The 23372-nt window shown below is 39.7% G+C and overlaps 1 protein-coding gene across 3 annotated transcripts; it reads left to right on the forward strand.

The window, feature by feature from the left end:
* Positions 1–17: 17 nt before the first annotated feature.
* Positions 18–23351, forward strand: UFSP2 (UFM1 specific peptidase 2). Of its 3 annotated transcripts, none has more exons than XM_050792596.1 (12): positions 18–155; positions 3454–3532; positions 7251–7434; positions 7516–7582; positions 10207–10364; positions 10730–10922; positions 12218–12364; positions 15158–15322; positions 15501–15625; positions 17512–17588; positions 19877–20001; positions 23187–23351. In XM_050792596.1, the coding sequence occupies exons 1-12, from the start codon at positions 153–155 to the stop codon at positions 23271–23273; spliced, it is 1410 nt and encodes a 469-aa protein (XP_050648553.1). In that variant the 5' UTR covers positions 18–152; the 3' UTR covers positions 23274–23351. The 3 variants fall into 3 exon arrangements, with proteins under 3 accessions (XP_050648553.1, XP_050648554.1, XP_050648555.1); XM_050792597.1 differs by having other exon boundaries at positions 53–177; XM_050792598.1 differs by lacking the exon at positions 12218–12364 and having other exon boundaries at positions 58–155.
* Positions 23352–23372: the final 21 nt, after the last annotated feature.

Below are 23372 nucleotides of genomic sequence, written 5' to 3' on the forward strand. Positions count from 1 at the left end.
TACGCTCCGTGACGTAATGCCGCCGAGCATGTCGGGAGTTGTAGTTGGTCCGCCCGGGCCCCGCCCCTCGACCGTGCGGTGACGCCACTTCAGGGCCGTCCCCGGCAGCTTTTGGCAGGCGTCCTTGTCCCTGTGACCGCCACGTCGCGGACATGGTGAGTCCACGTCGCGGACATGGTGAGCTAGTCACCGACCCGTGTGTTTTTCACCGGACTTTGGCAGCCGCCACGAGCAGGGTTCCACAGCGCCTGAAAGGAGCTGGTCCTGCCGGGGCCCAAGATGGCAGCTGCGAGCTCCGCGGGCTGGGCGGCCCTGCGGTTCGCCTGTCTCCGCGCTGGGCCGGAGGGAAAGTGCCCCACACAAGTGTGCACCCCGCCTGGGCCACTTTGGACACGCACCCCTTGCTGCTCCTCTGTGTGAACGCATTTTGAGACACTTTTCGGCGTTTTTGAAGCCTTGCAAGAAGGGCTTCACCTGGGAAAGACAGGCGCAACTTTCTTCTATATTATATTCCCCTAGTTCCCGCGGTGTCTCCCTCCCCCGGTTTCCCTCCTGTCTCATTGCTCAGCAAGGTCCCTATCCTAAATGTTGGTGCTCTTCAGGGATGCTTTACACCCTATGCGTTCTCCTAAAATTTTATCTCTAAGTGAGACCTTTCTTCTGAGCTCCACACCCACAAATCTGCTAACCGTGCCTCCACGTGGATAGCTCATATGTATTTCAAACTCAGCAAGTTCCAAACTGAGCATTTCCACCTCTCCACACCCCACACCTGCTCTTCCTCCAGGAACCCCCAGCTCTATAAATGGCACCACCATACATCCTGTTGTGTCTGCCCAAAACCTGGAAATCATCCTTGACATCTCCCTCTTCTCAACTCCCGGACGTGCAGTCAATGATCAAGTCCTGTAGATTCTCCTTCTAAATGTCTGTCTGTTGTCACTGTCTCCACTCTTACCATTCTTGGCCTTGAGATCTAACCATCTGGGGTATTCACCTACGTGGTCTTTTAACCAGATCTTTACTCGTCGATGCCCCTGCGTGGAATGGGCTGTTGCACCTTCACTCACCCTTCAGATCTCAGCTCAGTATTATTTCTTCAGAGAGTATCTCAACTAAATCGGAAGTCTAGGAAGATTAGTGCTTTTATGAAGGATGTCTTACGGAATCTTCATAACAACCCGGGAAGTTGTGTAGTTTTTCAGTTTTACAGCAGAGAAACAGACTTAAGTGACGAGTTAAATTGTGTAAAATTATACAGTCAGTAGCAGAGTTAAAATGTGCTCTTTCCTGTCTAACTTTTATCTTCAGTATCTTTAAATATTTTTTATTTAAATGGGTACATACTAGTTTGTATGGTAGTATTCTTTATTTAACCGACTTCTTATTAATAGCTATTTAAGTGGTTTCCACTTATTTTTCTATGATGAACAACAGTAGAATAAATGGACAACATTGAGGCTAAATTTGTCCCAAACTTCCTTGATTGTTTCCTTAGAATAAATTCCCAGAAGTAGAATTGGGACAAACAGTATATGATCTTTCAGCAGATTACAATTTTAGAATAAATAAAAACAGTGACCCTTATAGAAATGTGACAAAGGATTTGTAAAATGAGAAAAATTGTGTTGGTACCTATTTAATACTGTTCTGAGGATTGGAGTGAGTATGTATGTTTAGCATAGTGCCTTTTACATGTTTTTGTTTTATTTTATTTTATTTTTTGGAAACAAGATCTTGCTCTGTTGCTCAGGCTGGAGTGTGGTGGGTATGATCATTGCTCACTGCTGCATCGACCTCCCAGGCCCAAGCAATCCTCCCACCTCAACCTCCCGAGTAGCTGGGACTACAGGTGCAGGCCACCACACTCAGCTAATTTTTTTTTTTTTTTAAGAGGTGGGGGTCTTCCTATGTTTCCCAGTCTGGTCTGCAACTCCTGGACTCAAAGATTCTCCTCCCTCCGCCTCCCAAAGTGTTGGGATTACAGGCGTGAGCCACTGCACCCTGCCTGCTTTTTACATTTAAAGAGCTCAGTAAATGTTAGTACTTATTCATTTATTTCAAAATAGGGATCTTAGTGTGTACTGTGGTTCTTCAGTCTGTTTGAGAGATGTTTTGAGAATCTGATGAAATTTTGAAACCTCTTCCCAAAAGAAATCTCCCCTTCTCTTTGCTCCCTTCCTGTCTCTCTCTGTCGTGTGTGTGTATATATATGTATGAATATGTGTATCTGTGTGTATATATGTACACACACAATGATACATGTCATTTGTCATATATCATCAACCAACTCAAACTCGGCATATGGATCCAAGTTAAGAACTGATCTGTTCCATTTTGCAAGTGCTCTTTTCCCTTTATAAGTTGTAAGCGTTGTCCTGTGCCTTTTAATTTTCAGCAAAAACATGGTTTTCTTATGGCTGTATGATATTCATTTTTTTAAAACCAATCTCCTGTTGTTGGCAGTCAGTATCCGTATACCTGAATCTTTGTGTGATTTTCAGATTTTTCTAAGACTAAGATTCTAAATGCATATCACTAGATCAAGCCTATGAATATAAACCTTTGATTCTTCCTGCCATATTCTCTGAAGAATTCCACCAGTTGGTATCCCACCCTCAGTATTAGTTTCCTCTCATTGTCTTGACTCCCTGGTATTCTTATATTAGGTTCAGTGCCTTGTCACATTCTTAAACTAGTTCTTTACTGTTGATGTTTTATTGTCATTGTTAAATCTGTCAAGATTATAATTTAGAAAGATTGTCTTAAAGCAGTAGTTCTCAACTGTTCACATTAGAATCACTGGCATGGGGGCATAGGGTACTTTCAAATATCCCTGTGCCAGCTGGGCGCGGTGGCTCACGCCTGCAATCCCAGCACTTTGGGAGGCCGAGACGGGCGGACCACTTGAGACCAGGAGTCCAAGACCAACCTGGCCAATATTCTGAGATCCCGTCTTTACTAAAAATACAAAAATTAGCCAGGTGTGGTGGTTCATGCCTGTAATCTCAGCTACACGGGAGGCTGAAGCAGGAGAATCTCTTAGACCCAGCTGGCGGAGGTTGCAGTGAGCTGAGATTGCTCCACTGCACACCAGCCTGGGTGACAGAGTGAGACCCTGTCTCAAAAAAAAAAAAAAAAAAAAAAAAAAAAATCCCTGTGCCTAGGCCTACCCCTTAGACCAATTAATCAGATTCTCTGGGAGTACAGCCCAGGTATCAGTATTTCAGTCTCCCCGGGTGATTTCAGTACAGAACAAAGGTTGAGAACCCCTGATTTAAAATTTTGGAGTTGCTTTTGTTTTCATTTTTTCCATGAATTAACTCATGACATAATTTGAAGAATCAAGATTAATTAATGTCTTAACACTAAACTCAGTTAGATTTTAATTTATATGAAAGTGAGTTTGTTTTGTTTTACAAGGGAGTTTGTCTTTATCTCTGTTTGTTCTAGGTGATTTCAGAAAGTATGGATATACTCTTCAGAATAAGAGGAGGCCTTGATTTAGCTTTTCAGCTAGCTACTCCTAATGGTAGGTCTTCTGAAAAATTCTTTTTTATTAGAAAATTGATAGTGAAATTTACTGATATTATCTCCATTTTGCAAATGAAACTGAGTGAGAGATAGGATGAACTAAGATTATATTGTTAGTAAGTACATTAAATGGGACTTACACTTAGACACTGTGTTCCAGCACACCCACCAGCCCCTGGCGCACCTCTGTGCAGATTAGAAAAAGATGTTCCCTTTCTTAAGAAACTTTACTCCCCTCTTCATTGTCACAATAAATGTAAATATCCACAATGAGCATATTGTAAATGTGCATCAAGAATTATAGATTACAGACTTGCAATTGTATATATAATCCTGAGTCTCCAGAACCTACTCTCTTAAATGCTACATTATATGGGGATGAGTACAAGAACTCTATGGGAGAAAAATCAACAGGGTTTATATGAAGCAAATTCTAGGATGTCTTCCTGTTGCTGACTTGAACAACAGTCACAAACTGAGATAAAGAACATCAGGAGGAATGGGATGAGCTGTGTTTGAGATTTTGTTTCATTTGATGCCAGTGGGAGGTCGAGTACAGATTCCCAACAGGCATTTGGCTGAGTCAGAAATTTAGAAGAGTGTGGTCGGAGTTGGAGCTAGAGAATGTCATGTCTCTGAAGGATGATAGTTAACACCGTCATAATAAATGAAATCACTCATGAAAAGTACAGTTGGTGGTACCAGAAGCCACAGAGCAGTTCAGAAAGATAAGGAATGAAAAGTACTGTATTAGTCTGTTTTGCATTGCTCTAAAGGAATGCCTGTGACTAGGTAATTTATAAAGAAGAGGTTTATTTGGCTCACAGTTCTGCAGACTGTACAAAAAGCATAGTGCCAGTATCTGCTTCTGGTGAGGCTCAGGAAACTTTCAATCATGGTAGAAGGCAAATGAGGGGGCAGTGTATCACATGGCAAAAGAAGGAGCAAAAGAGAGGGGAGGAGGTGCCAGGCTATTTTAAAGAACCAGCTCTTTTGTGAACTGATAAGAGTGAGAACTCATTCTTATTACTGTGAGGATGGCACCAAGCCATTCGTGAGGGACCATGATTCAAACGCCTCCCACCAGGCCCTACTTCCAACACTGGGGATCCCATTTCAACATGAAATTTGGAGGGGACAGACACCTAAACTGATCAGATACCAGCAATCCTTGAAGGAGATTGCAGCTGGCCATCCTTTCCTAGCCCCGTGGAAGGGAGGGAGAGGGTGCAGAATATTCTTTTCCACCCATCCCTTCAACCAATATATTGTTCTCAGTTTTGGTCCACATTTGCATCCCTACCACCAGACTACATTAAACTACATTTCTGGGACAGAGACCCAGGCATCAGTAAGCTTTCCAGGTAATTCGAATGTGCCATTAATATGAGAACCATTTTATAAGGACTAAATCACTCATTTTCAGGCCTATGTTGTTAGTAGAGTGTAGTTTTTTCCTAAAATGTTACTTTATGGATAAAACCTTACATTTCACAACTTGATATAAACTGAAAACATACTTTACCATAATCTTATTCCAAAGTAGAATTAATCCATTAATCAGTCGATAATCTCATAATCAAATGTCAACAAGGACTACAGATACTTTTTACCTAGTAATTAATATATTTGAACTTGTCTTCTGACTTACTGTATTCCTCCTCCTTAATCGAACTCTGTCAACACTCAACAAAGGGACTCTCATTAATGAGAAAATACAGAGAATGGACATGCTTAATTTTAAAGGCTTCACAATTTTTTTTAGGTAACTTTACCAAATAGTCCTTTAGGGATAAACAGAAGCTAATTTAAAATTACGTTTGTCTTTTGTAGTGCAACTGAAAATCTTTAAATTCTGCTTTCTGAAACAGATCAAGATATTTTAATATCTGATTTGTTATGAATAATCTCTTCTGTACGATAGCCCCAAAGTATTTATTTATCGAGATACCAGTGTGGACATTATTTATTTATTTATTTTTTAAATACTTTTTGAGCAGAATCAGGTCATTGAATAAATATTTAACTACGAGGTTAAATAGGCTTAGGATTTAGGAATGTAAGGCTAAGGCGAGTATTTAAAGATTGTCCCCTTTGACTATATCTTCTTATATTGTTTTGACTTTGGAAACATAAAAATGTTTCCAAATTGAATATGTCGAGTATTCAAAAATATTAAAATACTTGAATTTTTTGAATATTCAAACATATTTTTTAAAAAGTCCATTGAAACGAAGTCCTTGAAAACAAAAACAAACTAAAGCAAATATCATGTTGGTGACATAACCATACAGAGGAAGAAAAACCAACTGTGACTTGAGAACACAGAACTTCGATTATATAGGCATAGTGGGATATAGTCCAAGGAGAAGAAGAACTAAGACATTTAAATTTCACTCAATAGTTTTATTGCTATAAGTAGTACATTATTTTAATAGTAACTGGCATCTTACACATTACTGATGGGAATATAAAATGGTGTGGCTGCTGAAAACAGCTTGGCCGTTCCTGAAAGTGTTAAACAGAGAGTTGCCGTGTGACTCAGAAATTCTACTTTGGGTGATCACCCAAGAGAACTGAAAACACATCCACACAGAAACTGAACTTATGCACAAATGTTCATGGCAGCATATACATGACAGTCAAATAGTGGAAACAAATGTACATCAATTTATGAATGAATAACAAAATTGGTGTATCCACACAATGGATATTATCCTGCCATAAAAAGGAATGAAATACTGATTCATGCTACAATACAGATGAAATATTATGCCAAGTGAAAGAAGCCAGACACAAAAAGTCACATAGTATATGATTCCACTTATGTGAAATGTCCAGAATAGGCAAATCCATAAAGAAGAAAGTAGGTTAATAATTGCCATGGGTAGTATGCTGAAATTCTTTTCATTTTGCAAAGGAAGCTGAGAGGTAAAAACTAAGATCATATAGTTAGTAAGTGGATTGAATGGGATTTAAACTTAGATATTGTGTTCCAGCATCTCCACCAGCCCATGGAGTACCATGTGCAAATTAGAAAAGATGTAGGAGGGCTGGGCGCGGTGGCTCACGCCTGTAATCCCAGCACTTTGGGAGGCTGGGGCAGGCGGATCACGAGGTCAGGGGATCGAGACTATCCTGGCTAACACGATGAAACCCCGTCTCTACTAAAAATACAAAAATTAGCCAGGTGTGGTGGCGGGCACCTGTAGAACCAGCTACTTGGGAGGCTGAGACAGGAGAAAGGCGTGAACCTGGGAGGTGGAGCTTGCAGTGAGCCCAGTTCGCGCCACTGCACTCCAGCCTGGGTGACAGAGCGAGACGCCGTCTCAAAAAAAAAAGAAAAGAAAAAAAAAGACATAGGAGGTAAATCAGAAAATTTTCAATTTGAGAAAAGTAGGGGGAATGAGAAATGACTGCTGGTAGGTATAGGGTTTCTTTTTGGAGTGATGAAAATGTTCTAGAATTAGTGATGATTATAAAACCTTATGAATATACTAAAAGCCCTAAATTGCTTTAAAAGAATGAATTTTGTGGTCTGTGAATTTTGTCTCAATTTTTTAAAAAGATAGGCAAAAAATTTTTAAATAATTATTGAATATGGGGGGGGAATGGGTATTGAGAGTTTTACTATGCTCTACTTTTGTGTATGTTTGGAACCATTCATGTTGAAAATTTTGTTTTTCTTAACTTCTATTTATATTCTTTTAATTTAGAAATTTTTCTCAAGAAGGCACTGAAACATGTGTTGAGTGACCTGTCAACCAAGCTTTCTTCAAACGCCCTTGTGTTCAGAATTTGCCACAGTTCAGTGTATATATGGCCTAGCAGTGACGTAAACACCATTCCTGGAGAACTGACTGATGCTTCCGCTTGTAAGAACATACTGCGCTTTATTCAGTGAGTACGTTTGAAGATTTCTAGAAATGTTTTCAAAACATCATTTCATATTATAAATGTCTTTGTGTATTAAAAATTTAGATTTGAGCTGGAAGAAGATATAAAACGAAAATTCATGAGAAAGAAGGACAAAAAATTATCAGACATGGTAAGCAAACCATCTGTCTTCTCTACTGATAAAAATGTTAAATCTTTGAATTTGGAACTGAGTGCAACCTTAGAAATAATTTAATCTAACCCTCTTATCATAGGTCAGAATATTGATGTCCAAAAAGATGAAATGACTTGCCAAAAGTTTTATTTGTCTTACATATCTCAACTTTTGTCTCATTATAATACATAATCTCAAAAGGGTTGTTATTGTAATGCTTTCTCTGCTCCCATGAAAATAAAACAGCCTGAATACATTTATAAATTATTTAAATTAAATCGAGGCATTCTGAATCATGACAGAGTGACACACTGTGCCACATAAAATAAATAGTAAATGATTTATTTTTCTTCACACTATTCTTGGTTCTGTTGCTTTTGTGTGTGTGTGTGTGTGTGTGTGTGTGTGTGTGTGTATGTGTTTTGAGATGGAGTTTCACTCTTGTTGCCCAGGCGGGAGTCCCATGGCACAATCTCGGCTCACTGCAACCTCCGCCTCCCGGGTTCAAGCGATTCTCCTGCCTCAGCCTTCTGAGTATCTGGGACTACAGGTGCCCGCCACCACGCCCGGCTAATTTTTGTATTTTTAGTAGAGACAGGATTTCACCATGTTGGCCAGGCTGGTCTCAAACTCCTGACCTCAGGTGATCCACCTGCCTCGGGCTCCCAAAGTGCTGGTATTACAGGCATGAGCCACCGCACCTGGCTGGTTCTGTTGATTTTTGAACCAATATTACTGAGTACCTGCCATGTGCCACAAACTTTTAACAGATGTTGAAGATAAAAAATGGAGATGCTTCTTCAAGGCACGAAGTTGTACAAAGTTAATATGACTACAGTGTTTCCAGGCTAGTAGAGGGAGAATGGGTGGACATAAGGCTGGAGAGGTGGGCACAGGCCTCTTTAGAAGAGGCCTAACTAAACCACTAGCTATGGAAATACAGAAAAGGGATTGGATACGAGAGATATTTAGGGATACAGTGGATTCTCCTTGGAAACTAACTGGCAAGATCAGTTTCTTGCGTGGGTAAAGATGGAAGGTGAGGAGGACATGAGGTTGGTTTGGGCCATGTTTAAGACCTCAGTAAGATGTACAGATGAGCTGTTAGATTTACAGATGTGGAATGCACAAAATAATTATGGGCTGGATACAATTATTTGAAAATTACCAGTAATTGGAGCTTGACATTTTGAGGGGTACAGGTGAGTTCTTTTTAAGACTGTTCCTCCTTTTGGATTTGTTTTATGCTTCCTTGCTATTAGAGTTAGGTCATGTATTATTGGCAGGGATACCACAGAAGCGATGTTGTGACCTCAGCACATCATATGAAAGAGAAACAGTTATCAGTCTGTTCCTATTATTGGTGAGGTTAACTTCACTTACCTAAGATGGCATCCACCAGTTTTCTCCGTGGTAAAGGTATTGTTTTTTCCCTTATAATTAGTATCTTGTGGGAAGAAACTTTGATACTACATATGTATCTTACTTTAGTCCTCATCAGATTTTTACCCACCACTTTTAGCATCCATTGATAATTTTTGCCAGAATCCAGTATTAACCTGGTGATTACAAAGTGGTGATTTTTCTAAATCTATCATTTCCTTCTGTATTATCTGCCATGGATTCTTATTTTATACAGTAGTTTATAATCTGGTACTATCATTAGTTATTTTGATGCTCACATTTTCCAAGATTTGGCCAATAGAAGCTTCTTCAAGCTGGCTCCGGTGCCTTTCTAACATTGTAATTTTGGGCACTTCCTACTTTTTTCCAGGTGCAACATGTGTTTTTCCTGTTCTAGCTGGGGAATCAGTCATTTTTCCAAGGGCACAAACTTTTAGACATTTAGACTGTCCACACACACACACACACATATAATACATTCATTTTTATCTATGTAAATCACATTGATACCTCCAGTTCCAATTCAACCCTAGAGTGCTTGACCTTTTCCCAGTGAGAAGTCTGTCTCCCAGGATCCTCAATATTTTGCAAAATTTGTTTAGTGTAAATTTCAGAATTGTTCCATACCCCTGTAAAAATCAAACCTACAAAGTAGAATTCAGTATTTGTTTATAGTTATTTATGTATTAGACCAGGGGTACATAGTTACATGTTTGAAAGTTCCTTTGGTGTGTGGTTAGTTTATGTTCATTTGATTTTTTAAAAATTTTAAGTCAATATAAAAGTGGAGAGAATCATGTAATGAACCCCAGTGAACCTATGCATGGTTTTAATGTTTATCAACACATGGCCAGTCTGATTTCATCTTTACTTCTTAATCCCTCTCCCCACATTATTTTGAAGCAAAAAGTAATTTCTTTTTAAAATAATATTTGTGCTTTTAATCTTTTTACTGTAGTACCGCTTTATATACTATCCTTTAAAAGTCCTTTTACCGGCTGGTCTGGGGGTAGTGAGTTATCTCAATTGACCATTCACAGCCAGTTACAGATTGAACTCCTTGTTCTCTACTCTCTCCCCCCTTTTCACTACTGTACTTGACTAGTCTTAAATTTTTTTTCTTAATAAAAAATACATTTTTGAAAAGTCTTTTTACTTACTCTTTATATTTAGTGTTTAATATACTACAAGTTGACTATTCCTGTTTATCTGTATAGCATCAAATAGTAAATATAGATCTTATGCTGGAAATGTCAACCTCCCTGGCAGCTGTAACGCCCATCATTGAAAGGGAAAGCGGAGGACACCATTATGTTAATATGACTTTACCTGTCGATGCAGTTATATCTGTTGCTCCAGAAGAAACATGGGGAAAGTAAGTATTTTTGTAGTACCACTGCCACATTTAAATCAGGGCCCTTCCCCAAACCCATGTTTCTGTATCCTGTAGGCATACCTAAGGTGTGATTTTCTCCTTATTTATTATTAACCTAAGAGCCATCTATTAGTTAAATGGTTATTTGGAGGAAGTAGGGTGGGTAGCATGCTAAAACCTGGAGGATTTCCCTTTATCCACAAGAGCAAATATACAGTTTCTTTTATAATGCATAATTCAGACTTCCTTTAGCAAACCTGGTCCAATCAAGTTTTTTACTATATTAAGAATATATTAGCTCTGTACTTTTCTTTATTGTAGCCACTATAACTTTTGTTAATACACTTATATGTTTCCCCCAACAGAGTTCGTAAACTCCTAGTTGATGCAATTCATAATCAACTAACTGACATGGAAAAATGTATTTTGAAATATATGAAAGGAACGTCTATTGTGGTCCCTGAACCACTGCACTTTTTATTACCAGGGAAAAAAAATCTTGTAACAATTTCCTATCCTTCAGGAATACCAGATGGCCAGCTGCAGGCCTATAGGAAGGTAAAACCAGTTCATTTATTCTTAGAAAAAACAATAATGACTATCATTCATTTTGTATTTAATTATATATTTCCACTAAATGGAGGGGATTTTGTGATTTAACTTAAAAGTGTAGAAGTTAGACTGTTCATTTTACACATTATTTAATTTCTGTTCTCATGAAACTTTAAGTAGTATTAGTGAAAAAATCTTATGTTGAACCTGTATGTAACATTTTAATTTTAAATGCTCGGTGTGGTTCATATATTCTGTGAAATTTTAATATTTTTCCCTAATGAAACATAGAAATGAAAAGGTGCTTACCTGCCTAAAGTAGCTGGTGTAAACAAATTTCTATAACTTCCAGGTTTGTGAAAGAGACAAGATTACAGTTAGGGAAGGAAAATGATAACTTATGCTAATTCTGAATAGGGTTTATGGTAATACTCCACCAGTAAGGTTATTTGGGCTTTATTAGAGGAATTTGGGAGAAAACATCACCAGCATTCAGAGTAATGAGGTTTACTGGCAAAATGGCTGGTTGTGGAGTACATCTTTTTGGTATGTGGACTTGCTTAGAACTCATCAAATTAGACCACGGAGCATCTTCCTAATTTCTGTCCTTAGGGAGAAACGTGATACCCTGACCCTCTGTATGTGGCGGTGACTTGGTTTGTAGAAGCAGCAGCTACAGGAGCTGATCTTTTCAAACCACTAGAGCACAAGATATGCTAAAGAACATGTCAAAATTTTAAAGTAGCTATTACATGTTTTTATATAGTTGGGAAAATATCACATTTTAAACATGTATGTGTATTTATTTTCCTGCCATATTGGTTGGTTTTAGACCACTAACTTCTACTCTGTAGCTTAATCACTACCACTTAAAATATAAAATATTTGTAAAGCACTCTAGACATGATTTTTCAAAATACTTTGATATAATTATTGTTAATTATAATTTACTCATTTACAAGGCTATTTCAAAGCCAGTGTTTAGCCTGGATGTATTTTAACAGACTATGTTATAATAATTATTTAAAAATTATCTCAGTTCTCTTACTGTAACAATTTATATTCATTTTTCTCTGTTCCCTTCCAGTTTCTACCCAGATACAGACGTAAATGAAAATAAATCTTGGTTTTAGTTCAGTTTTCACTATCTTTGATGTTAGTGAATTAAACCATAAGTGTTTGGAAACTTTTATAACCCATATATAATTTTCTGTGTTTTATAACATCTTTAGTTTATTTATTGACTAGGAATCTAAATCACCAACATTTTTTCTTTTTCCATTGATTCTGACTTATTTTAGGAGTTACATGATCTCTTCAAACTGCCTCATGACAGACCCTATTTCAAAAGGTCTAATGCTTATCACTTTCCAGATGAACCATACAAAGATGGTTACATTAGAAATCCACATACTTATCTTAATCCACCTAACATGGAGACTGGTATGGTGAGTTTAACTAATTATGGGAGTCACTTGATCAGTAATGTTATTAGTTGTTTTTTGTTGGTACCTGGTAGAAGACTTGATTCATGATATATTCATTCCTAAAACATGATTTATCACCCATCTCTGGTAACAGGCATTGCTTAAGATGGCAGTAATTAAAAATGGTCTAGAAAAGTTAGTAATAGGTAGTATATACCACATTTATCTTACCAAAATTCTCTTATTTCTTTAAAGGCTTGTCCCATTTTTTCATTCTGGATACCTGAGAAATCATGCTAATTAAGGGCATAGTCTACCCAAACCATACTGTAGGATACGTCTTTTTTTTTTTTTTTTTTTTTTTTTTTTTTTTTTTTGAGACGGAGTCTCACTCTGTCACTCAGGTTGTAGTGCAATGGTGTGATCTCAGCTCACTGCAACCTCCACCTCTCGGGTTCAAGCAATTCTCCCGCCTCAGCCTCCTGAGTAGCTGGGGTTACAGGCACCTGCTACCACACCTGGCTAATTTTTGTATTTTTAGTAGAGACAGGATTTCACCATGTTGGCCAGGCTGGTCTTGAACTCCTGACCTCAAGTGATTCGCCATGTAGGCCTTCCAAAGTGCTGGGATTACAGGTGTGAGCCACCGTGCCCAGCCACTGTAGGATAAATCTACACTTATTTTCTGTGTAACATATACCCGGTTGCCATAGTGAGGTATTCTGTGTAACATATACCTCACTAAAGGTAGCTCAAATAAGAGTGAACTGGTAGAGGGTGTTGGAAGGGTTACTTTAAGGATGCATGGAGGCCAATGTGAAAGGACCTTATAGGCATCCAAGATTAGGAATACCAGCACAGCCGGGTCTCTTAGAAACAGCAGCCCTGTGACTGGCAGCTGTCCCCCCTCAGTCTCTCTCAAGGACTCTGTGGATACCTTGGTGGCATTGCTGTTGCTTTCTGTGTATGCTTGTGATCCTAACTGGCCTGTTCTTAACTTTTACTCTGTCTGCTCAGCCTCATACCCTCTGTGTCCTTACTGTTTCAGCTTGTGTGTCACTTTTTCCTGTTCTTCCTCAGCTGCTCAGTGTATGCCTCATTCCAACTGCATTTCCTGCTCCCGGCTGCCTGGCTAACTCTGCACCTCTCAATTCAGATTCCCAAGAGAAAGAAGACTTGGCCATCATATCGTGGCATTTATTGAAACTTGTATTTGTTCCCTAAAAAATAATCACATACTTGATGGCTTAAAACTACAGAAATGTATTGTCTCAGTTCTGGAGGTCTGAAAGTAGTGTCATTGGGCTGACATCACAGTGTCAGCAGGGCCACCTTCCCTCCATAGGCTCTGGGGGAGAATCCATTCCTTAATCTGGTGGCTGCTAGCATCCTTTGGTTTGTGGCCCCATCGTTCTGATCTCTGTCTCCTTGGTCACATTACCTTCTCCTCCTATGCCCACTCTTTTAAGAATATATGTGATTGCATTTAGGGCCCACTGGAATCCAGGATAACCTGCCCATCTTAAGATCCTTAACTTAGTCACGTCTATTAATACCTTTGCTTTTCTTTTTTCTTTTACTTTTTGGCACAGAGGGTGCATTCACAAGTTCCAGGGATTAGGACATATATTCCTTTTGGGAGCCACCTTTCAGCCTGCCACAATGGTCAAGTTACAAATTTTTCTATCTGTGCTTGGGCAGAATATATATTCTCTAATTGTTGGGTGAGGGTTGGTTCTATCTTTGCCCCTATCTCTTCTCACCTAATTTAAAAAAAATAATATCAGTTTGGAGCCAGGCATGGTGGTATGTAACTGTAATCCCAGCTGCTCAGGAGGCTGAGGCAGGAGGATCACTTGAGCCCAGAAGTTTAAGACCAACCTGAGCAACATAGTGAGACCCAATCTCAAAAAAATAAAAACAAAAACCCAGTTCTTTAAAAAAAGACGTATACATTCTTAGCATTATAAGTAAGAATTTATGTGATATTAGTAATTTATTTATCTTTATTTTTTGACCCTTAATTTAGGGTCATCAAATCACATACCTGGGCTGCAATCATAGCAGGTTTATAAATTTGCACAAACATTCTTCCTGTGTCCCATGACATGGACCCTTCACTTGTTCGTTCATTCCTTTATTCCTTCCTTCCTTCATTCAGCATTTATTCAACAACATTTATGCCAACCGCGTGCCAGGCGTGTTGTAGAAGCTTGGGCCCCAAAATGGATAAGACACGGTGTATGTACTCACTGAGCTCACATACTAGTGTAGGTAGGCAGATATTTTTTAAATGGTAAGTAATGTGTCAAGTAGTGATATACTTTGACAAATAAAAACATAAAGAGGACAGAGATGACAGGTGAGGCAGGGGGTGGGGCAGTGAGAGAATGAGTGGGCAGTCTGTAGACTGCATGGTCAGGGAATACCTCTGACATCTAAATGGAGACCTGAGTGAAGTAAGAGTGCAAGCTGGACAATTAATTTGGGAAAAGAGAGCTCCAGACCAAGAGAATCATGAGGCTCCGAGGTCATGTTGCCCCTGGTATATGGGAACTGAAAGTAGAGGGAGCAATAGGGAAAAGTTTAGGAGATGAAATTGAAGAGGAGGCCCGAAGGTAGGTCCTGCTGGGCCCCGTGGTAAGGACTTTGAACCTCAGATAAAAAGCCAAGAAGGTATAATGTTAAACCATAGATCTTTGAAGGCATTTTTATAAGGAACTACAGTGACATTAAACATAATTCAGGAGCATATATAGAATATGTACTTCTATCCTAAGTTAATATTTCACTGTGTTTCTTCTGTGTGTATAGATTTGTGTGGTCCAGGGCGTATATGGTTATCATCATTATATGCAGGATCGGATCGATGACAGTGGCTGGGGCTGTGCTTATCGGTCTCTGCAGACTATCTGCTCTTGGTTCAAACATCAGGGATACACAGAGAGGTCCATTCCAACACACAGAGAAATTCAGCAGGTACAGAACATGTCATTTTAAATTATAATCAACTCTACATTTCATTAGCCCTTGATCTAACATACCATTGATAATATTTGTTACCTCATGGTGCAGACTTATTTCTGTTTTGAAGAAAAAAGTATTCTTAATGGCTGTCTTGTGTATGGATTTTTTTTATATTTTTAAATACATAAAGGCTCTAGTCGATGCCGGTGACAAACCAGCAACATTTGTCGGATCACGGCAATGGATTGGATCTATTGAGGTACAGCTGGTACTAAACCAATTGATTGGTATAACTTCAAAAATACTGTTTGTCAGGTAAGCATACTTTAAGAAATTAGATAAATTATTTCAAAGTGACTTTGTGAGTAATGTATACTTGTATTATTTAGGCCTAATTTTAGCCTAGAAGAGGAAACCTTAAAAATATATTAACGTTGAGTAGTTATAAAAATTGTATTAACAGTTTCTTTATGCTCCAATCTTTTAAAAAGTTTTAAAAGGAAAAACTCAGATGTTGATCTATGACTGAGCTTTTTGTTTACCTCCTGCTCTTTTCTTCCTAAAATATTAATAATCCAGTCATGAGTCCAAATAATGTATTCATTTTGTCTTTTCCAGTGTATCTTAACCATAATTCTAATATTAAAATGAGAAAATATAAATAAATAATTTTCTATGACCATAACTAGCTTACTCCTGATTGTATGAGCTTATGTTTTAGAATACATTTTCTGGCTGGGCACGGTGGCTCACGCCTGTAATCCTAGCACTTTGGGAGGCCGAGGTGGGTGGATCCCCTGAGGTCAGGAGTTTGAGACCAGCCTGGCCAGCAGGGCGAAATCCCGTCTTTACTAAAAATACAAAAAAATTAGCTGGGTGTGGTGGTGCATGCCTGTAATCCCAGTTACTCAGGAGGCTGAGGCAGGAGAATTGCTTGAACCCAGGAGGTGGAGGTTGCAGTGAGCCAAGATCGCACCACTGCACTCCAGCACAGGTGACAAAGCGAGACTCCCTTTCAAAAAAAAAAAAGAAAAAATACATTTTCTAAAAAAAGAGAGAGAGAAAAAAAACCCAAACAACAAATAAAATACATTTTCTATTGTTAATTATACTAACATTGTCCTCATTGTATCAGTCCTCAGTGGTTATGAAAATCAGTGGTAAAAAATGACAGACTGGCTGGGCACAGTGGCTCATGCCTGTAATCCCAGCACTTTGGGAGGCCAAGGTGGGTGGATCACCTGAGGTCAGCAGTTTGACACCAGCCTGGCCAACATGGTGAAACCCTGTCTCTACTAAAAATACAAAAATGAGCTGGGCATGGTGGCGCACGTCTGTCATCCCAGCTACTCAGGAGGCTTTGAGGAAGGAGAATCCCTTGAACCTGAGAGGCGGAGGTTGCAGTGAGCTGAGATCGCGCCACTACACTCCAGCCTGGGCAACGGAGCAAGACTCCATCTCAAAAAAAAGTAATAATAAAAAACAATGACAGGCTTAAGTAGTGAAGAACTTTTTTTAAAAGTTACAGTTTTGGTACGTTAAAACATTATACATTCCTCATTAAGCAAGAGCTAAGGTTTAGCACCACCAGACACCTCCCCCCAAAAAATACTTCCTTTCATTAGCCCATCTTTCTTTCTCTTCTCAAAAGTAAGAATTCTGAGAGTCCCTAAAAATAGTATGTTGCACTTGAAAACATTTTGCAGCTTTCGCGTTGATTTCAGACTCGTGTTTTAGTCCGAGACTCTCCTGTTGTGTAGACAGGTTGGTATTTTGGGTCCCAGTGTAAAGATGAGGAAATACAGACTGAGAAGTGCACCAACAAGAGGGCAAGAACCCAGCACTTAACACTCATTCTTCTGATCAGTCCATCCATAAGAACTCCCTGAGCACCAAGGTGACGTTTTAACTTCATGTGAATAAACCCAGGCCGCCTTTACGCAGTCCAAGAAGCAGAAAATCAAGGTCTGTTAGCTTCTTAACTACCATACTTAGCGGCCTGAAGTATTTTGAGTTTATGTTGCTTTAAATCGCACAGTTTAATTGTTCTGTCAGTTCCGTACCACTTAATTTTTTTACATTTATATATTTTATCAATAACAACCTGAAAAAACAAGAATGTAGGAAACATTGTCTCCTCGCTCATTATTTGGCCTTAGTGTTGGAAGTAATTCATCTGATAGAAAATGGTTTCTTTCTAGCCAAGGTTCAGAAATGGCCTCTCAAGGACGGGAACTGGCTAATCATTTCCAAAGCGAAGGAACTCCAGTTATGATCGGTAAGCTGTTTCAGACATCGTTTTTAGTAGAGTGAGTATTATGTAAAACTTATCATTGATATAAATATTTAATGTTGCATAAAATCAGTCATTTAAAAAATTTTGAAATTAACTTTTATACCATATATATGGATCTCTGGATATTGAAAAAAATTTCCAAGGTGGCTTAAGGGTTACAAAACAGATTATAATAACCAGAAGAAGCAAAGGCTGAGAAATGGTAGCTATGTTCAAACATTTAAAGAGCTGAGAGCAGTATTAAAAAGAGGAAATGGTCACTCAGCTGAGCTTCGTAAGTTATGACTTTGTTGCTAACTTGGCTGGCTTTGTGACATTTTGCAAATTACTTACATCTCTGGATTTTATCTGTAAAATAAGAAGATTGGATTAGCTGATCTAGAGATGCTTAATTCTGTGAAGAACAAGACCTGTCCTATGATGACAGAAGGCAAGCTGAGACTAGTGTGTAAGAAATGGAGGTAGAAACGGTGTAGTGGCTCACACCTGTAATCCTAGCACTTTGGGAGGCCGAGGCAGGAGGATAGCTTGCATCCAGGAATTTGAGACCAGCGTGGGCAACATGGCCAGACCCCATCTCTACCAAAAAAAAAATATATACACAAATTAGCTGGCATGGTAGTGTGAGCCTGTAGTGCCAGCTACTTAGGAGACTGAGATGGGAAGATTGCTTGAGCCCAGGAGGCTGCAGTGAGCCAAGAAATCCACTGCTCTCCTGCCTGGGTGACAGAAGTGAGAAACTGTCTCAAAAAAAAAAAAAGGAAATGGAGGTAGGCTGATGTCAGCAAAATATCAGAAAGAACTTAATGAGTTAGGCCAGGCCCGGTAGCTAACGCCTGTAATCCCAGCACTTTGGGAGGCTGAGGGGGGCGGATCACTTGAGGCCAAGAGTTTGAGACCAGCCTGGCCAATATGGCAAAACCCTGTCTCTACTAAAAATACAAAAATTAGCTGAGTGTAGTGGCACGCACCTGTAATCCCAGCTACTTGGGATGCTGAAATAGGAGAATCGCTTGAGCTGGGAGGTGGAGGTTGCAGTGAGCCGGGATTGCCCACTGCACTTCAGCCTGGGTGACAGAGCAAGACTCTGTCTCAAAAAAAAAAAAAAAAAAAAAAAAAAATTCCGGGCACGTCGGCTTACGCCTGTCATCCCAGCACTTTGGGAGGCCGAGGTGGGCGGATCACAAGGTCAGGAGATCAAGACCATCCTGGCTAACACAGTGAAACCCCATCTCTACTAAAAAAAATACAGAAAATTCGCTGGGTGTGCTGGTGTGCACCTGTAGTCCTAGCTACTCAGGAGGCTGAGGTAAATAGAACATACAGTCGGGTTTTACACCGAGATGTTCCATTGCCCAGGACAGGCAGGAGACAGATGCTTTTCTCTATCTCAACTGCCAAGAGGCCTTCTGCCTCTTATAGTAATCCTCAGCACAGACCCTTCACGGGTGTCAGGCTAGGGGACAATTAGGTCTTTCCCTTCCCACGAGGCCATATTTCAGACTATCACATGGGGAGAAACCTTGGACAATACCTAGCTTTCCTAGGCAGAGGTCCCTGCGACCTTTGGTAGTGTACGTGTCCCTGGGTACTTGAGATTAAGAGAATGGTGATGACTTTTCACAAGTATACTGCCTTCAGGCACTTGTTTAACAAAGCACACCCTGCACAGCGCCAAATCCTTTAAACCTTGAGTCACCACAGCACATGTCTCTTGCAAGGACAAGGTCAGGGGTAGGGTCACAGATTTGAGATGGTAACAGCATCTCAAATACAGAACAAAATGGAGTCTCTTATGTCTACTTCTTTGTATATAGACACAATAACAGTCTGATCTCGCTTTCTTTTCCCCACACTTTTATAGTTTAGAGCAGTCCATTTTAATGCTATTTTAGATCAGTTAATAGGCAAAGTATCTTTTTTTTTTTTTTTGAGTCTTGCTGTGTCGCCCAGGCTGGAGTACGGTGGCGTGATCTTAGCTCATTGCAAGCTCCACCTCCCAGGTTCACACCATTCTCTTGCCTCAGCCTCCTGAGTAGCTGGGACTACAGGCACCTACCACCATGCCCAGCTATTTTTTTTTGCATTTTTTTAGTAGAGACAGGGTTTCACTGTATTAGGACCTCGTGATCCACCCACCTCGGCCTCCCAAGGTGCTGGGATTACAGGCGTGAGCCACTGTACCGGGCCATAATCTGTCTTTTTAAATTGAATAGGCATTTGACATTTGTTTGTGTCTTCATTCTTATTTCCTATTTTTTCTTATATAGGGGGAGGAGTTTTGGCCCACACGATACTAGGAATTGCATGGAATGAGATTACAGGGCAGATAAAGTTTCTGATTCTAGATCCACATTATACTGGTGCTGAAGACCTACAAGTGATTTTGGAAAAGGTAAGTATCCATTTAACACAAACTGAGACACAAGGCAAAGAACCTAGAAATGAAGGATCACAAACTGGCTGGTAACAGAAGGACAGTAAGCTGAGGGCAGAGATCCTGCCTGTGAGGAGGCCTTCTGAGGCTGTTGTCAGTAGCCCTCTCTGTATAGGGAACGTGCAGGAACAACGCACACTGCAAAAGACAAAATGTAGATTTATGGAAACTTTCTCAGTTATTGAAATTAGTAATAGGACACACACTCATAAATATATTCCTTTGGAGATTTTAGAGCTTTCATAAACAAATGTATCAAAGTTTATCAATGTCTTAAAATAGATGAGTGGAATATATAAACTTTTAAAATTTCAGAAGTAACCAAAAGATAGCTAAGCAGTTTGCTAGACATTATGGAAGCTTGACTAATTTTAATTTATTTACATATTACCTAATCTCACTCTATAAAGGGTTTGAAGTTGATACATGTCTAAGAGTATTTGTTCTTACTTACAATAGCAGGTAAGGGAGGTAAAAAGTTGTTAATTCATAGGCAACTAATTCTCACATATGAAAACTCAGCACCAAGTCTTTAGGAGAAAGTATTGTAAAACATAATTAACTTGAATTTTAAGTAACATTTATCTTCTTTGCCAAATACATTGAAATTGCAGAGAATACATACTTTTAAACCATAAACTAAAAATAAAATGTTTTAATATGTTAAAGAGTTTTAAGCCGGGCGCGGTGGCTCACACCTGTAATCCCAGCACTTTGGGATGCTGAGGTGGGCGGATCACCTGAGATAAGGAATTTGAGACCCACCACGGCCAACATGGTGAAACTCTGTCTCCACTAAAAATACAAAAATTAGACAGGCGGGTGGCGGGCGCCTGTGATCCCAGCTGTGTGGGAGGCTGAGGCAGGGTAATCACTTGAACCGAGGAGGCGGAGGTTGCAGTGAGCCGAAATGGCGCTATCGCACTCCAGCCTGGACAACACGGGTGAAACTCTGGCTCAAAAACAAAAAAAAAACCAGTTTTGAATGTGTGTAGTCCAGTTGTCTTCTACTGACAGTTTACTGAAGTCTTTTGTTTATGAGAAGGGTAAACACTAACAGGATGGACGTGTGTTATTACAGTTGTGTTTTTCCTTTTGCTTTTCTCTTTCACAGCATTTGGAATTTGAAGTCTCTAAAAGGTTTCTGACTGGTACATGTATCTTACTGAATACAGTAGCAGTACTCTGGTTCTGTAGCAAGGTGTTCATTCAATATTTATTAAAGTACCTAATAAGTGCCAGGCACTGTCCTAAGCACTAGTATTACACGAGGTTTTTAGGGAGCTAAAACCTTTAGTGTAGGGCAGAGGACAGTCCAAAAAGGACTCTCAAGAAAAAAAAATGGTGGCCGGGCGCGGTGGCTCAAGCCTGTAATCCCAGCACTTTGGGAGGCTGAGACGGGCGGATCACGAGGTCAGGAGATCGAGACCATCCTGGCTAACACGGTGAAACCCCGTCTCTACTTAAAATACAAAAAAAATTAGCCGGGCGAGGTGGCGGCGCCTGTAGTCCCAGCTACTCGGGAGGCTGAGGCAGGAGAATGGCGCGAACCCGGGAGGCGGAGCTTGCAGTGAGCGGAGATCGCGCCTCTGCACTCCAGCCTGGGCCACAGAGTGAGACTCCGTCTCAAAAAAAAAAAAAAAAAAAACCCGGGGCGGGTGGTGGTCTTTGTGAACCAGGCATTTAGATTTTTTCTTAAAGGCAGGGAGAAGCCTTAATTATTTTCATCATAAAATTTATCTTTTCTGGTTGGCTCAAGGGACTCTGCACTACATGGCATTATCTAGATAAGGTTTCTGAACAATTAGAGTAAGGGATTGTACCTGGTTCCTCTCTCTGAGAATTGCAGTCTCCATCTTTGCTAGTTATATTTCTATAGAACTTTTCAACAGCAGATACCTCCTTGCGCTATTTGTATGCACAAGAAACTGTGAAGCCATCACTGGCTACAAGCAGGCTAAGGCACTCCAGGCTTCCACTTGGAAATGATTCACTTGACTCCAGAAACCCAGGAGGCCAGAGGAGAGTTCCATCTCTGCCTGACCTTTGTCTTCTTGTGGTGCTTTCTTGTTTGAAGTTCCCAGGCTGGTCATCTCTCAGGAAACAAGCATGTCCTAAGCACCATGTCCCTATACAGTCCCATTTTGACACCCTCTCTACCCATTTCTCCTTTAAGAAATTTGGATCTGGTTACCTGGATAAGACCTTCATGTGTAAAAGGATCAAAAAAAGGTTAAAACAGAGAGTGAGTCTTTTTTCTATTTGTTAAGAAAAACAGGACATTAAGAGAAACTTTTGCTGAAAAAATGAGATGATAAATAGAATGCTGGTTACGCAGGGAGAGTGGGGAGTAGGACTGGTGGAGGATTTTTTACTTTTGTTTTTTTACAATGTGTATCTTATTTGGGAGGGAGTCAGACCACTGCTTGTCACTCACTTCGTGGTATTTTCAGAGTCTCAGCCTCTTCGCAAGGATTTCTCAAAGCATTTCATTTGAGAATCATACAATACAGACCAGTTATTGGCTTTTCCTTCAAGTTTCCTTCTTTAATAACTCAGTGGTCCTAGAAGAAATCTGAGAAATTTTCATATTTTAAGTGAGCTTTTGCTTGAAAGTAATTTTCTCTGAGGTCAAAAAGGATGAATACTGACATGAAACATAGAAAGTAGAATTGAGTAACACCTGGGATTTGAAAATGAAAGGGCACAGAGTACCAGGCAGGGGGCAAGCTGAGGGTTCTCACTACAGTGCTTCAATCCTAAGATGCCACTGAATGGTCTCTTATAGCCCTTTATGGACTACTCAGAAAAACAGACTGCTAGCTCAACTGTCACATGCTGTCAGTTTCAAGCAGTAAAACTATACATCTCAGAATCAGTAAAGTGTGGTATCTGGAGTAATTATAAGTAAGTTTTTTTTAAATGATTTTTATGATGAATTATATAGACTTAAAAGTTCAAAAACCTACCTTAAAAAGGGCAAGTTACTTTTCTATGCTTAGTAGGAGTTCAAATCCTTGAATGATAAAGCCATTTAGAGTCTTATTCCAAGGTCCTCCTGACAGAGCCTGATGTCACGATTTCCATGACATCATCTTGTAACTTTGTAAAAGGCTTTTCCCTTTCCCTTCTCCTCTATCCAGGGCTGGTGCGGATGGAAGGGTCCAGACTTTTGGAACAAGGATGCATACTATAACTTATGTCTTCCTCAGCGACCAAATATGATTTAAAATATCTTGGAGTCAAAGACTGCAGTAGAGTGGTATTATAAATTTGTGAATAAAGAATCAGTTTAATTTCACCTTAAATCCTGGTTCTAGTTTGACGGT

Source organism: Macaca thibetana, chromosome 5 (genome assembly GCF_024542745.1).
Source record: "Macaca thibetana thibetana isolate TM-01 chromosome 5, ASM2454274v1, whole genome shotgun sequence".
Taxonomy (NCBI): domain Eukaryota; kingdom Metazoa; phylum Chordata; class Mammalia; order Primates; family Cercopithecidae; genus Macaca; species Macaca thibetana.